General features: G+C 37.3%; 1 protein-coding gene and 1 long non-coding RNA gene across 2 annotated transcripts; one reads left to right on the plus strand and one right to left on the minus strand.

The window, feature by feature from the left end:
* Window positions 1-2025: 2025 nt before the first annotated feature.
* On the plus strand, window positions 2026-4278 carry LOC115266908 (uncharacterized). The gene is given in 3 exon segments (XM_062859124.1): window positions 2026-2043; window positions 2045-2126; window positions 3349-4278. Coding segments are annotated over 3 exon segments (414 nt in total). The 3' UTR covers window positions 3663-4278.
* An 11261-nt stretch (window positions 4279-15539) lies between these two features.
* LOC109400173 (uncharacterized) lies at window positions 15540-16301 on the minus strand. Its single transcript, XR_003897285.2, has 3 exons — window positions 16032-16301; window positions 15849-15965; window positions 15540-15775 (listed from the first exon to the last, which is right to left on the minus strand). It is a non-coding gene; the product is annotated as an uncharacterized LOC109400173 (long non-coding RNA).
* Between the last annotated feature and the right edge of the window lie 560 nt (window positions 16302-16861).

The raw sequence follows: 16861 nt of genomic DNA on the forward strand, positions 1-16861 counted from the left end.
TACTACTTTCGAAAGCAGCCCAATCACCATCTTTGTAGATCCAACGTTTTCGTGCACGTTGAACCACAGTTAAAAAATGTATCCATAACTGATAGTTTTGGCTCCGTTTCTTTATTTTTCCTGTAAAGTATAGAAACTTAGCTATCTTTTAACATATTGATGACATTCGTTGGTGTTCTCATCATTTTTGTACAAATAGTTTTCCTTTGGTAGTGCACCCTAGAATTCTATGCTTGATCGTATTATTCAATAAAAGCGAGCTTTCATCTTTAATTTTAGGACCCTATTGTCATGCGGAGCACGCTGAAAAAAGAGTTGTAACTATTAGAGAATGATGATTGTTCAAGAAGTGCTCCACACCGAATAGGTCAGTAATTTGGTAAGAGTTTAACGAGATAATACAAAGTCCGTTAGCATCAAAATTTATCTTGACCCTATTCCACTCAAAAAGGCTCTGAATATTCAAACCTGAGTAATTCTCATGGTAATTCTCGCTCGAGACCGGCCCACTATTTACACCTTGTCTTCAAAAATGTTTCAAGTGGCGATTTTCTGAAAGTACTGGCCAAAAAAGCAAGGAAAATGCAATTGGTTACTCAAATTGAAGGACCCCCCGTTAGTTAGAGCCAGATTTTTTTTTTGCGGACCCCTCGATTTTGGTCAAATGGTGGCTCATTTAAACCGTTATAACTCGAAAGTTTCGCCTAAACCCACCTCAAAACGAAATGTTCTTGAAAAGAGGATTACTATTTACTGTTATAATAAAATGATTTACTATACTGCAGATAACTTTTGATACGAAAAAAAGACATCTCTATTTTTTATATGTTGTGTGTAAATGCCTCAGCTTTGATGCAAAAATTTTGAAAATCGGTGGTTGCCAACATGATAAAAAAAAGTTTTGGTATAAAAACCCAAGATGATCAAATCGAGGGGTCCGTAAAAATTGTTGTGGCTCTAATTAACAGGGGGTCCATCAATTTGAGGAACCAAATGCATTTTCTTTACTTTTTGGCAAGGACTTTCAGAAAATCGCCACCTAAAAGATTTTTGAAGAGAAGGTATAAATAGTGGGCCGGTCTCAGCGAGAATTATTCACCTACCCAATGCTCGCAGTTGTAGTCTGTGAGAAAAAGATCATCATTTATGTATGAGACACGCCGCGAGACAAGACACGACATTTATAGTTCTTAAATCGTCAAATTAATTAAAAAATATCTTAGAGCGGACCGGTTTCGGGATCGCTGCAGCCCATCTACGAGACAATGTCCGGCTGACTGCGATGCTGTTTGTACTGGTCCGGGAAAGGAGAGTAGACATTGGTACTGCAGGCGATTCGTGTCTGTGAGATCGAATAGACTCGACATGATGGGAGGATGGTCTTTATTCATCAGCGGTCTTTGAAGGGCGTTATTGATGAACATTGACTCCCATGTGTTTAAGTGAGAAGCATTCCTGTTACTTTTGATGAGTTTTGCAATTTCCAAATCTATTCCGTTGTTGGTTTCCACTGTATGAGTTGCCACGCTTGATTCGGCAATCCCATTCAACACCATGCCGTTGTTGTGTTCTCTTAGACTTAAGATCATAATCGCTTAATAATATTCGCGTATAGCCCAGCGCAAAGAAAGCGCAGATAGACAAATGCCATGGGATACGTTGATATTGGCAGATTAGTAGAAATGCGTACGCTAGACAGAATTAGTATATTCTACACCATGCGCTCATCGCATCATTCTATCTTTGAACATATAAATTTAACCGTGACATGCAAACGATTTCAAACGACCTGCTTTCATTCCGTAATCCGTACACTGAAATGCTAGTTGGCGTTGTTATCATTCCATACATATATTGATTCGCCGGCAGACTAATCGTTTGCCATCCTATAATTGGCACTCCTCTTGCTCTACACATATTGGATGTGCAATGCAATGTACATCAAGCAGCTTAATTATTTAAAAGCAAAGACCAAGCTGCTGACAGTTGCAGTAGTGGAATATAATTTTAGCTTGCCAGATTAACATGGATCGCTCGGCTTTAGTTCCGTTAGGTTCCGTTCTTGGTCCTGATTGTGATAGCAACGGTTCTAGCTAATATAGCTGCGAATACAGGTGGTGCATCAGGTAATGCTAGAATACTTCCGTCACAGAAAACAGATATTTGTATGTATGTAGGCAAAACTATAGACTGATTTATTGAGCATCTTCATCGACGTCCAGCTAAAAAAAAGGAGACGCATGGTTGTTATTAGTTCTATGGAGGATTATGAGTAGAATCTCTTGTGAAAAAGATAGCTCATACATTGATGTATACTGTGTATTGGAATATTCAACAATAACATTGCATGTTACTTAGCTTATTATTCTTTGCATGGCAATATTGGATACAAAATTAAATTCATATTCATGGAAAATTATAGAGTAAGTTGGGGCAAAAGTTCGACCTTAGTTGATAGTTCAACCTATTTCAAAAATTTGAAGCAGATAAAAATAAATAAATACTGTGTGGTGATTCTACCATCCATGAGCTAAAATTTTGCTGAACAAAGTTACGCCAAATGTCTTTTCAATTTTGAGTTACAACACTTTTTGTATGTGTGTGTTTTATTCGAACTCTTGCCCCACCACTGGGGCAAAAGTTCGAATCTAGTGTTTGTGGAGTTTCGCTAACCGTAGCACACTATTTTGACACTTTGGTAATAGGAATACCTGAAACCACTTAATATTTGATGTTAAAATTGGAATACACTTTAAAATTCGATTTGGATTTTACCCAAATCAGGGTTAAATTTACTACTCCAAAAATTAGTAGTTTTCCGCCAAATTCAGATAAAACAACATTTTTTTCCAACTTTAATCGAATTTTCTCACTAATTCTATCACTCTTAGCGATAATATGTACATTTTGCAGAATTTTAGGTTTATACCTAAAGTTGCCACATGACTCGAACTTTTGCCCCACAATTCGAACTTTTGCCCCACTATGTGTAAAATACGATTTCCAAATCTTTTTTGCAAAAAGTTATACATGCTAGAGCATCTTCAGAATATACCTAGTTACGCCCCAAAATAAAAAATCGAATTAGATTTCATTAGAATTTCATTCCATGCGTTGGAAGGGCCATCGCATGTTACAATTTTTTGATTAAAAAACAACATTTTGTCATAACTTCTCGAAATATTGATCAATTTTCATAATTTTTGGAGTGAAAGACTCTTTTTCAAAAAGGGTTTGAACAACCTTGACACCCGAAAGAAATAATTTCAATTGAGCTCAAAAACTTCAAAAGAAACTCTTGCCCCACTCGAACTTTTGCCCCACTTTACTCTACCCATAATTCAACAGCTGCCACATTATCCTCTGAAAGTCGGCCCAAGCGAACTATTGGATCGGCCAGTAACTTCATCAACTGCATAAGCGTTCTTAAAGGCGCGGAGCAACGGTTCTGTTCGTACGACCAGTCCATCCTGGAGGCAATCGAGCGGACTGCTACCAAAGGCACGGAGGCAGAACGCAAACGCCTGCCATGTCCACCGAGAAAGACGTTCCGCAAGCAGTGCAACGTGTGCGAATGTCAGCCAAACGGGGTGCTGACTTGCACTATGGATCTATGTGCCGAGGATTTTTATGACGCCAACGGTCTGCCGAAATATTGGTGAATCGGCGGAAGTGGTGTATATTTTTTTCGGGGTTTTCTTTCGTAATAACTACCCCGCTCGAAGGATGACGACGATGTGCACCTTGAACACAATGTATGGCACAAATTGGACGGAAATTAGGCTATAATTTTCATGACCGGTGAGTCAGACTCAATGGAGTTTCTGAATAGATGAGGCATATGAAACATTTTCCTAAAGAACTATTGGCGATTGAAAGTAGAGGTGAAAATTTGGAAGTTTGAAAGGGAAATACCCTTGGAAATACCAACTCCCCATCAGTTTAATCATCAATTTTTTGGTAAATTTATCGATAAAATGAATTTTTCTACCCCGATCCCACATTCAATTTATCTGGAACGACTCAATCACTAAAATACGAAATGGGATTTCACCTTGGATTTCACAAAACTTAACCTCACTTTAGGAGGCCAATCACACACTACTGTGTGATGTGGTAAAGTGTCTTTAATAAATATTAATAATATTCTGTGTGGAACAATGTTCAATAATGTTAGGGTTGAATGGTTGATGTGTGGTTAGACGTTAGAGTATAACAAAGTGTAATGTTCAATTAGTTGGATTTGATTGGACATCAAAGGACGAGGGCATCAAGTCTTAGCCTTGTAGTAACGGTATTACATGTGAATACTTCGATGGTTCGGTTAAGAATGAATGTTTATTCCAACAAATCTTACTTGCTAAGTTACATGGATATTTGGATCGATCAGATATGTATCGATCCGCACTTATACATTCTAAGCATCTAGAGGGAGAAAGATAGAGTTGCGCTGTGCCAGGCAGTTAATAGCAACCAGATGGGTGAAGTAAAATTGAATGCATAATGCTGACTGTTACTTTGCAGTTCGTTCGCATTTGTGTTCTCACGCCACATGTTGGCTTATGAAATGTAAGTTGACCTGAGTGGGATTCGGGTCCGTCACCTCGATTGGTTACGACATGTTTTAGGTTTCAGTAAATGATTTAGGTTGCAGTTTTAGGAACTGTATGAAACAAGGGTGGTCCGCTTTGGGAAACGACTAATATTTATTACAAACAGATGTAGGCACAGCACACCTACCCCCTAATGGGAAGAATGGTTTACGCAGTAGACCATTCGTTGATATTTTTTTTTGGTTTACAATTGGATTTATGCTTTACTTAATTATTCTGTTCTTATGTACATTTTGGCGTTCTTTTGAAATTAAATTTTCTATTGTAACATTTGGATGATCTATGTTGGTAATTTTAAATGGACCTGAGTATACAGAATCAAGTTTTCTTCGGTTTTCTACTTTAAGCCAAACTGTATCTCCTACTTTTGTGTCTAACGGATTAGATGTTTGCGATTGACTTTGAATTCGTGTTATTTTAGATTTATCTAATAATTCTTTCGCTTTGGCACATGCTGTTTGAATTCTATATTTCATTTCTGTAACGTATGAGTCTGTGTTATAAACTGGATCGATTCTATTAGTTAAGTTGGTTGGGAATTGAAACTGTCTTCCGTATACTAATTCAAATGGTGAATATTTTGTTTCGGTATGTGGTGTGGTGTTGTAATAAAAAGTATAATAGGGCAACCATGAATCCCAGTCATCATGTTGCTCATTTATGTAATGTCTCAAGTATTCGTTAAGGCATCTGTGGTTGCGCTCTAGGCTTGCAATTGTTTCGGGATGATATGCAGTGGAGAAGTTGTGTTTTATCTGAAGTAAATTACATAGGGTAAGAAATCAAACTTTGAACTAGTCAAATTGTAATCTTAATTTGAACCATTTCGAAATTCATTAAAACGACGTACTTTTTAGGCAAATATTGTCCCGAAAAAGATGTTAAACAGCTTTCCGTAATATAACCTGATAACATGGACTTTAAAAGCATTGAAAAAAGCGTTTTTGTCATGGAAAACAGGCAATTGAAAAATCACTGTGATTTCACCTATTTCCCCCCAGAGAAAGCCCATTTTCGGTGCACCCGTACAGCTCATGCATTGCATCACACGCAATAAGTGAATACGTTAAATGAAAGCTTATTTATCGTAGAATCGACCAACCGAATAATATTCCGCATTATTTGTCATAAAATTATCAAATTTAAGTGATTCTTACTTGGAGAATGTTATCTTAAGTTGAACCATTTGTAATCTAAATTTGAACTAGTAAACGGGGGTGAGCTTCTAGTGTTGGCCTGTAGATTGCGCTAGTGGTTGCTTTGTTTACTCTTGGGGGATGAAAAATTCCAAATTTAGTTTCCAAATTCCTAAAGGATTTCGAACATTCTGAGGTGAGATTCCTCTGCCTAATGAAAAATAGGTATGCGAATTAGCAGATTCATGTGATTTTTAATTGTTTAGCATGGAATTGGCTGTTTTGTGAGTTGCTCGAGCTGCTGCCGCCAGTAGTTCAAATTAAGATTAAAATTGGTTCAAATTATGATTACGATGGTTCAAATTAAGATTAAAATCATTGTTGATGAAAAATCGAATATTTCAATGAAATTCGGTGCAAATACAAACTTTTTACCATTTAACAGAAAGCTTATACCCGTGGCTTTCATGTACATACGATTTTGCCGTAGTAAATTATTTCCATGTGGGAGAAAAAATTACTTAAAATTTGCACTGCTTCACAAAGCCGCAATTTGGTTCAAAGTTTGATTACCTACCCTATATGCTGGAATACTTCATTTTTATATTCCGTTCCCATATCTGTTTTAATAATAGATGGGCATCCATATCTTAATACTAAATTTTCGACGAAGGCTTTCGCTAGCGTATTCGCCTGCTTATCAACAATTGGACTTACTATAACGTATTTTGATAACTCACATTGAATTGTCAATGCATATCGATTTCCTTTTGTAGATCTCGTGAATGGACCAATTGTATCCATTGAGATCGTTTGAAAAGTTCGATTGGGAGTTGTTGTATGAATGAATTTTTCCTTAGTATTAATCGTGTTCTTGTTCTGCTTACAGAGAAGACAAGATTTGACAAATTTGGTGATTATGGATTTCATATTAATCCAGTAGTAGTTTCGTCTTAATTTTTGTATAAGTTTGTTTATACCTACATGTCCTCCTAAGGGTGTCACGTGGTTTTCTGCGATGATTTTCAAGATTTCATTTTCATCTTTTATAATTTGCGCGGGATTGTACAGTATCAATTGTACATCTTTCAAAACGTTGTTACATTCCTGTTTGAAACTTTCAGGTGTAAACATCGTGAATATTATATCTGTTCTTGCAATTGCTAGCTTTTTCACTTCGCTTTTCTTGGCCATATCATTTATAACAGTAAGGTACCTTTTAAAATTTCTCGATTTAGATGCATAGGGGAATTGTGCTTGAGCAATAACCCTTTTCACATTTTTGTTGTAAATTGTCACATATAAGTCATTTTGTTGGTTTGTAAAGATAAGTTTAGGCATGTTAAATGCGTCAATGTTGTTTATAGAATCATATGCCTTGAGGTGATCAATCTCATTAGCAGCATGATTACTATTTGGAATAGGTGGTAAATTTTGAGCCATAGATCTTGTTTGAACTGGCAATATTTGTAGATTTTTTAGTTCTTTCGAATTGATGGTTATACGTGATAGTGCGTCGGGCCCGACATTATCTTTACCTTTCACGTACTCAACTTCAAAAACGAAATCTTCTAAATCTACTCTCATTTGAGTAAGTCTCGAAGAGGGATAAGTCATAGAAAATAGGTGTACGAGTGGGCGATGGTCAGTTCTGACCACGAATTTTCTACCATATAAATATGGCCTAAAATACGTAATAGCCCAATGAATGGCTGTAAGTTCTTGCTCGATGGTTGATTTATTGCTTTCGCCTTTCGTAAATTTACGACTTGCGTAAGCAACTGGTAAGTCTATTTCGCCGTGCATTTGGGACAACACTGCACCGCATGCTATTTTAGACGCATCCGTGCCGAGTATGAACGTTTTGTTAAAGTCAGGAAATTTCAAAATTTGGGGTGATAGAAGCTTATTTTTCAAGGTTTGGAAGGCGTGCTTACAATTTTCTGTCCACTCAAATTTTGCATTTTTACGTAACAATGAATTTAATGGTGCTGCTAAATCAGCGAAATAAGGGATAAAACGTCTGTAATAACTACAAAACGCTACAAATCTTCTAATGTCGTCTGCTGATTTCGGTTCGGGATAGTTTAATATTGAAGAATATTTGCTTTTATCTGGTTGTATACCGTGTTCAGAGATGTGATGTCCTAAATAGGTAACATCAGCGCAGAAAAAATTGCATTTAGACGGATTTAATTTCAAATTGAACTGTCGTAGTTTTTCAAAAACTTTTTCAAGGTTGGTAAGATGATGATTAATTGAGCATCCAACTACAATTATATCATCGATATAAAGAAATGCACACTCTGGTGGCAGTCCACTGAGGGCAATAGTCATCATTCTCTGAAAACTGTTTGGTGATATGTTCAACCCAAACGGTAATCTGTTAAATTCAAAATGACCAGATGTTGTGGAGAAGGCAGTAAATTGTTTCGAGTGTTCATCAAGTTCAACCTGATGGAAACCGGACATCAAGTCTAAAGTGCTGAAATATTTCGCTCTACCTAGGTTATCGAGGATATCGTCTATCCTAGGTAGCGGAAATTTATCGGCAACTATTTTCTTGTTAAGCTGTCTGAAATCCACTACAAGACGCCATTTTTTAGTGTCTGTGGAGGACTTCTTTGGGACTAGAAGAATAGGGGAGTTATACGGTGAAACAGAAGGTCGTATAATTTTATCATGTAAAAGTTTATCAACTTGTGTATTGATTTCGTGTCGATGAATTTCTGGTGAACGGTAATTTTTAATATAAACCGGGGAACTTTCAGACAAATTTATCTTCTGTTTATAAAAATTGTTACTGGATAACGTGTCTCCTTCTAGGGCAAATATGTCATTAAATTTAGCACACAAGTTTAAAAGTTTTTGTTTGTGCGTCCCCGTTAAACTGTTTGATTTTAACTCTTCAAAAAGTTTATTAATTCTGTCCTCAGAATTGGGTTTGTCATAATTAAGGATATTGTAATTTTGAAGAGGTACGTAAGTCCTTTCAAAATTTTTATTTAGGCGTATGGGTTCATCATTAGTGTTGATTAATTTTACGACGTGATTTTTAGAGTTTACTATTGCATTAGCACAATAAACTCCAGGTTTGACTTCATTGGATAATAAAACATAGTTATCGTTAATTTCGCTAGAATGGATGTGTCTGTAAATCTCACATCGTGGTGGTAATATGAAATCTCCATTCAAATTATCTTCGATTGGAATTTCGAGTGTCTCTCCGTTGCAAATAGTTGTTAGGACCCAAGTGTCATAATTAATTGAACAATGATATTTTGTAAAGAAATCTCTACCGAGAATTCCATTTGTCGGTATTGGAAAGCTTTGATCAACTATTTGGAATTTATGTAGCACTGATGTGCCATTTGGAAGTAAAATATCGGTTGAAATAGTTCCGATAGTCTCCGTAGGTAAGCTATTTATGCCAGTTATTTGACATTTTTCTGTAGAATTTATTGGTAAGGATTGTTTGAGCGAATTGACTTTAAAGATGGAAACTTCGGCACCTGAATCAACTAACAAAGTTGATTCTGTAGGCGAAAATTTTAATTTTAGATATACAAAATTGCTACACGTTGTATTTATTTGAAAACATTGTTCATTTTTTAATTTCGCGTTATATGATGCACAACCTGACCTTGTGGTTGTTGAGGTTGTTGCGGTTGTTGAATTTGGTTCACGAGTTGGCCTTGATGTTGTCTTTGGCTCCCAACCTGGCCCAGTTGAGGAGCTGGTTGGTTTCCCGCTTGCGTAAAGAAAACACGCGGAGCGTTAAAATGAGATCTGCCACGCTGATTACGGTCAAAATTTTGACTATTTTGCCTATAGTAATTATCATAATTATTTCGCCGGTAATTTGTTGTGCCACGTGGCTGATATCTGTCATTTCGTACGTAATTAGCAGGACGGTTTCCACTTCCACGGCCTCTGTGGTAGTTATTCGAAGAACGAGTATCCCTTGGTCGATTATTATTAAAACTATGAGCGCGGTAGTGTAGGACACTATTTGTAGAGCTACCTGCTGATTCATTTTCGGTAACCTTTTCTACTGCTGCGGTAAGAGTAGAAAATTGCCCAGCCTTCAAAAGAAGTCTGGTTTCAGAATTCTTCACACCTGACGCAAGAGCTTTAACTCCTGCTTTCACAGCCATTTTTGTAGCTGTGTCTACCGGGACGTTTTCGTGTATATAGGCACGTTCCAATTGTAATGTGAGCTTTTCAATTTGCTCTGTAAACTTTCCTACATCACCGTTCTGCCTGGTTGCATTTAATTTTGCAACAACCGTTTCAGGTGCGATTTTAACTTGACATTTTTCCTCAAGCTTTGCGATTATATCATCCACATCTTGAGGATTGTCTCCCACGGCTGCTCTCGCTTTTCCCTCCAAACGAGAAAGTATAACCTGAAGGGGAATCGCCTGGTTATCGTTATTAATTAAAGTTTTGCATGCCTTCAGAGCTGCCACTGTGCTAGACAATTTTTCCCCATCACCATTGTAAATCTGAATTAATATTGGGATTGTTCTAATCAATTCTGCAGCCTGCGCCTGTGCCATCTTTGCAATTTTTTTCAGTTTGTTTGCGAATATTACAGCTGATGCTATTGATTTGAATGACACTAGTTCAGAATTTTGTTTTATTTCGATTAAAGCATTAATCGCTTCTAACACTTTTTTACTTTTAATTAATATGGTTTGATTTTCAACAGAGTCTTCGATTTGTGTAATTTCCGATATCTGCTCAACTAAGGTGTTGGCTTTTTTTGATTTTAGTAACAAAATTCGATGAGACGATCTGACATTCACTTTCACTTTTAAATCGTTATAAATTTGTTTTAACAACTCATATCGTTCTTTCATTTGCATGTTCTGAACACAATTAGTTAAAATGAAAATTTTGTTTTTATTTCGTTACTCACTCATAAATGGTTTTTGAAGTTCTCGTTGGTTACCGTCGTCCTCGTCATGCTATGCATCGGTGTACTGCGCAGCTATGGGGTGGCCTCGCCGAGCTGGATTGCTCCGGGCTTTTGTGATTTATTGTTGGAGATGTCGATGATGATTGTTCGGTGGTTGTCGCATAATCGTGAAAAACTGGAATCGCTGCTCTCTTGTGGAAAACTGGGGTCGCTGCTCTATCGAGGAAAACTGGGGTCGCTGCTTTATCGTGGAAAACTGGGGTCGCTGCTTTATCGTGGAAAACTGGGGTCGTTGCTGGATTATTGATGAGTTGAGTCGTTGTTGTTCACGACACTATTATAGTTGGTCGTCCTCATAATTCACACCATGTTCAAAGCTGCGATGGATTTCGCCGCTTTCAAGGCGATTTGTTTCTCCCGTTTTTTGTAAAGGCGATATAACGTGATGGCTAGGTGTATGGCAACTATGATGAAAATTAGCCACAGTAACAGGATTTGTTGCTGATGGTGATCGTCGTGTGTCTGTTGATTTTCTACGATGGCGGTAAGCTGCACGTCGCCGTTTTCGTTGGCTTGCTTAGTTTGGGTTTTGCCCATAATGTGCGGGGAGATCACTGTTCGATTCGCAAATTCACTTGACTTGGCACTACTGACACTTGAACTAAACTATTCTAAGTCTGGGACTTAGAATCTGTCGCGGTCGACATGTAGTAACGGTATTACATGTGAATACTTCGATGGTTCGGTTAAGAATGAATGTTTATTCCAACAAATCTTACTTGCTAAGTTACATGGATATTTGGATCGATCAGATATGTATCGATCCGCACTTATACATTCTAAGCATCTAGAGGGAGAAAGATAGAGTTGCGCTGTGCCAGGCAGTTAATAGCAACCAGATGGGTGAAGTAAAATTGAATGCATAATGCTGACTGTTACTTTGCAGTTCGTTCGCATTTGTGTTCTCACGCCACATGTTGGCTTATGAAATGTAAGTTGACCTGAGTGGGATTCGGGTCCGTCACCTCGATTGGTTACGACATGTTTTAGGTTTCAGTAAATGATTTAGGTTGCAGTTTTAGGAACTGTATGAAACAAGGGTGGTCCGCTTTGGGAAACGACTAATATTTATTACAAACAGATGTAGGCACAGCACAGCCTAAATGGGCTGTTCATAAACCACGTAGACCAAATTTTGGCCATCTCAGACCCCCCCTCCCCCCTCGTAGACTTTCGTCCATACAAAAATTTTGAAATTTGTATGGAGCGTAGACTTTTGCCAGACCCCCCTCCCCCAAAAAGTCTACGTGGTTTATGAACGGCCCCATAACCTATGGAGCTTATCGGTTTCTTTGTCTCAATCCATGTTTTTACCATAAAAAATAACAGTGACAATTATTTACCTATTACCATAGTGACCCTGACATGAAAGTTCTAATTTGATTCAATGAGCTTTTCTCAGTTTCATACTTACCGTGTCGCTCTTTGCATTCTCTCTCACATCAACCATATCAGTTATGGTTGGTAGGGAGATTCTCTCGCTCACATGTCATGCTAGAAATCGTTCTTATCTTCTCTTTAGAGATATTACATACCAATACACATTCACATATCAAGCATTCTAGGTACCTATAGAATAAAAAAACATAAACAAACTGATGAACAAAATAGTATGTAGTTCATTGAAGTTCGTGTTTCGGTTAAAATCTCGAGTTATCAATTCCATTCGAATGTAACTGTAATCAGGCTAGCAGCCTACGTGATCGAGATGGGAAAAAATCACTGTGCTGTGGAAGGATGTCCTAATGTCAGGCACGATGTGTCGTCGATCTCGTTCTTCAGAATATTCACTGCGAAAAGGATGTGAGACATTTAAAATTTTCAATTTAAAATCTTTGATGGCATTTATCCGTTTGTTTTTTTTTTTTTCAGGAACGTCGACGCGTGGCTGGAATTTTGTCAAAATCCTTCGCCTTCCAAAAACAGTGTGGTTTGTGAGAGACATTTCAAGGAGTCTGATTTCTGTAATCCCAACAACAAATCGCAAGGGTTTGTATACCTGTTCATTAGTATGGGACACGCTTGTATGGAAAAAAAAATTCTCGCTCCAGTCGACTTTTTAGATCCCATTTAGGTTCCATATGAACTGTACAAAATTTCAGCGCAATCGCTGAAACTATAATTTAGCGCAAGCGGTTCAAAGTTTGCATAGGATTTACTATGGGAAAAGTTACACTTTCAAACAAAAAATCGCAGAGGTCGCCCCTTGTCTCCTTAATTCAAATCAATTAATGCTTCTTGTAGAAAAAATATTTATGAAACTTTCCTTCGAAGACCGCAACACGATTGGATGCTTGTGAAAAAAGTTATTGATTTATTACAGATTAGTCAACCAACGAACGGCTTATTGCTTTGTTTTATCAGCAGCACTGCTGCTGCCGTTGTTGCATGGGGTGGCGGGAGGCATCACCACCCCCAGAAACAGCAGCAGCCAAGGCAGCAGCTACAGTGCTGCTAATAAAACAAAACAAAAAGCCGTTCGTTGGATCACTAATCGGTTATAAATCAATAACTTTTTCCACAAGCATCCAATCGTTTTGCGGTCTTCGAAGGAAAGTTTCATAAATAATTTTTCCACAAGAAACGTTGATCGGTTTGAATTAAGGAAACAAGGGGCGACCTCTGGGATTGTTTATCTGAAAGTGTTACTTTTCCCATAGTAAATCCTATGAAAACTTTGAACCGCTTGCGCTAAATTATAGTTTCACCAATTGCGCTGAAATTTTGCACAGTTCATATGGGACCTAAATGGAATAGAAAAAGTCGACTGGAGCGAGAATTTGATGTTTGTCCCATACTACTGTTCATTTTGATTCACAATTATTTTAAATTGATATATTTATAAAACATTTATTTCTTGTAATTTTAGGTTACACCATCTTGCGTATCCTAGTCTTTATCCGCCCACAACAAATTTAGAAAATAAACCAGCATTCCATTTTCAAATCCATAGTGTAACTAGTTTAGTCAAAGAAGAAGTCGACGCCATTCCGGCGGATGATGATACACAAGAACTGAAGCTAGAGATTAAGGTTGAACCAACAGAAATAAACTTTTAAATTTAGACTAATTTGTTTGTAATCAAATGTAAAAAGAATGCCTAAAGTTAAATTAACTGTACACCTAAATAGATCTCTATCGGGTTAGATCTGCCAATTAATCGATTTCGCTCGAAAGTCGATACGTCCGAAACAAGAATGAGGGTGAATGCCGTTTTTCTTTTTGATTCAGTTCCAAGCTGGGTTGGCTACCAGACTCCGCTTTTCGTTGCCACTTTGACAAGCTTAGAGAAAACTTAACCGAGTTCCATAAAGCCCACTAATTCCTGAAATAAGGTGGTACCATTTGAATAGTGTGTTCTGTTTTGGACACTTTCCATGTTTGTTTTTTTGAACACGATGAGATACGTGCAATATCTGGTGTTTACAAAAATTGAAGTAATTGGTATGACGTTAACGGAGTTATTAGCGAAACGTGTCAAAACAGCACCCACTACCCAAATGATACGTATCCTATTATACATATTTTGTTTTTCCTGACATTTAGTTAGAAAGTCCATACATTTGGTATGGCAAACAGGGTTCCCAGAAACATTGAGATAACTTCAGAGTCAGGTTGAAAATTAACCTCAACTTTAACCATAAGAGATTGAGAACTTGTTACATAGAGATGAGTATCCTAACGCAAAAAATTATCGTTTTATACTTTACTTTCTGAATCAGTCCTGAGAACCCATGGTGGTGCAGAGGACCGAATTGGAAGATCTTCATCCTGGCCGATTGCCAGCCATCGCTTTTTTTACCGCACGCTCAAAACAAGTTTCATCGATAGGTACTCTCTAGCTTGGTAGATCGAGTAGGTTATAAGAATATTGTCTCAACGGCATGGCATACTCAGTGTTACACAAAACAAAACTACCACAAGAGGGCAACAATTGGTTTATTAGTTTTGCATTTATTTTTTATGCATTGTCATTTTTCAGAACAAATCATGAATGATGAATTGATGAATATACCTTACTTAATAGAGTGGGTCAACGATGTATGAGAAAATTAAAATTTGATCTCTTTGTCCAAAATAAGTGTGCAAAATTTGGGAGCGATTGGTTGCGTCCCCGCACTTCGCATTGCGATTGAAATTAGTATGGGGCTTAGTATGGGAAAACTAACTATTCTGCATTTTTTCCTATAAAGGGTTTACATTGCTCTTCAAGCATATAACCGATGACGTTAAGATATAGCCTCAGATGCGCCGAAAACCTTTGTCGAAGACCGTAAAGCGATCCGAAGCGTGTAACAAAAGTTATAACGTACAGATTGTTCGAGTGGTTCACATTCAATATGTAAACAAATAACATCAATGATGAAATCTCAAGTTTTGGCCTATATTGCCAAGTGTATTATTTTTTTTACAAGCCTCAGGTCAATTTGCGGTCTTCGACAAAGTTTTTCGGTATATCCTAGGCTATACGTCATGAGATAAAAATTGTGAACGTATGAGAAAAATGCGTTTTCCCATACAAAATCCTATCTAAATTTCGTATAGCCTAGGATACGTCATGAGATAAAAATTGTGAACGTATGAGAAAAATGCAGAAAAGTGCGTTTCCCCATACAAAATCCTATCTAAATTTCAAACGCATTGCGAAATACGGGGACGCTACCAATCGCTCCTGAATTTTGCACAGTTATTTCGGACGCTAAAAGGAATCGAAAAAGCTTTGTTTCAAAAATCGACCTTGTTGACCCAGTCTAATACAGAAGCATTTTAAATTCAATTGGTCTACATTTTGTGTTGCAGTATTGCAATGGCCTAATTTCATTGATATTATAAAACCATTGTCTTAAACCTAAAAGTTCACTTCTGGTGGTTCTATTTTGATTTCAAGCTTTAGGTCATGTGCACCATCGTTCGGAATACAGTTGGCTTCATTTTTCACTAAACTAGTCGTTTGGCAGACCTGACTATGATTTTCTGGTTTTATGTCCATAATACTCGCAGGTGGATGAAGGGTAGGGCGTACAGATAGGTGTAACCTTAACCTGGAAAAGAAACAGATACTTGACGTTACATTACTGGCATGTTTGCAATTGATATATTAGGGTAGCAGAATACCTGGACCCTGAACTATCGGGATTGCAGAAATCAGCCTTCTGAAAATGCCTTCCACAAATTACGCTGTTTCTTGATATCGAAGGATTTTGGCAGAACTCAACCCATTCATCGACTTTCCTGTGAGGGATAAACGAACGATTATTTTCATCCGAAATTTCTCATCAATACGTTTTCAATACTTACTCCCTTTTTGCGGAGAATATTTTGAAAAACGAAGTGCCTGATACATCATATCGGTAGCTAGAACATCCTGCCACAGCACAGTAATTTTTCCCATCACGTGGCAGTCCTTGGTATTTCATATTAATGGAATTAATATTTCTAAAATCGAATAAAAATGAGAAATTTTACGAACAGTCTCATTATTTACATTGTTTGTTTACGTTTTTTTTATAACTAGAGTATCTCAAAATGTATACGGACGACAAATGAAGACAGGCAAGAGAGATTTAATTAAAGTCGGAGAGAAAAAAAAGAGAGAGACATAGAAAGCTGGAACCTGAGAAAAAAGCTTACCTAACATGAACTTGGACGATTACTGTGCTTACCTTTAGTAATTGGGTAACTACTGTTTTTGAAAATACAAGCATATGAAGCTACGCTTAAAATACTAGCATGTACTTTAGAGATATTGGATCAACGCAATACAGGTTTTGAAATTTGAAAATCAACCTAATAAGAATATAGTGAAATGTTTATAAAGGTTGTAGATTTCATTTCATAATTTCTGTAGCACCAGAAGTTAGCAAACTTGTTCATGTTCCATGGATCCACAGGATTTCTTCTGGTGAATTTCTAGGCCAGAATGAGTATAAAATGTCCTGCAATAACTTTTGAAATTAAGCGCTTTACATCCACACACTCAGCAGTTAATGTATTGTACTTTCGTGATTCATATTTGTTCGCATCCATAGACATTCGAAATGCCACGAAATGTGGCCAGATATGAATATTATCTTACGTAAGATCGTCTGAGAGTCCTGGAGTCAACATCGACAATGTCTTGAAGCCTA

Source organism: Aedes albopictus, chromosome 3 (genome assembly GCF_035046485.1).
Source record: "Aedes albopictus strain Foshan chromosome 3, AalbF5, whole genome shotgun sequence".
Classification (NCBI taxonomy): Eukaryota; Metazoa; Arthropoda; class Insecta; order Diptera; family Culicidae; genus Aedes; species Aedes albopictus.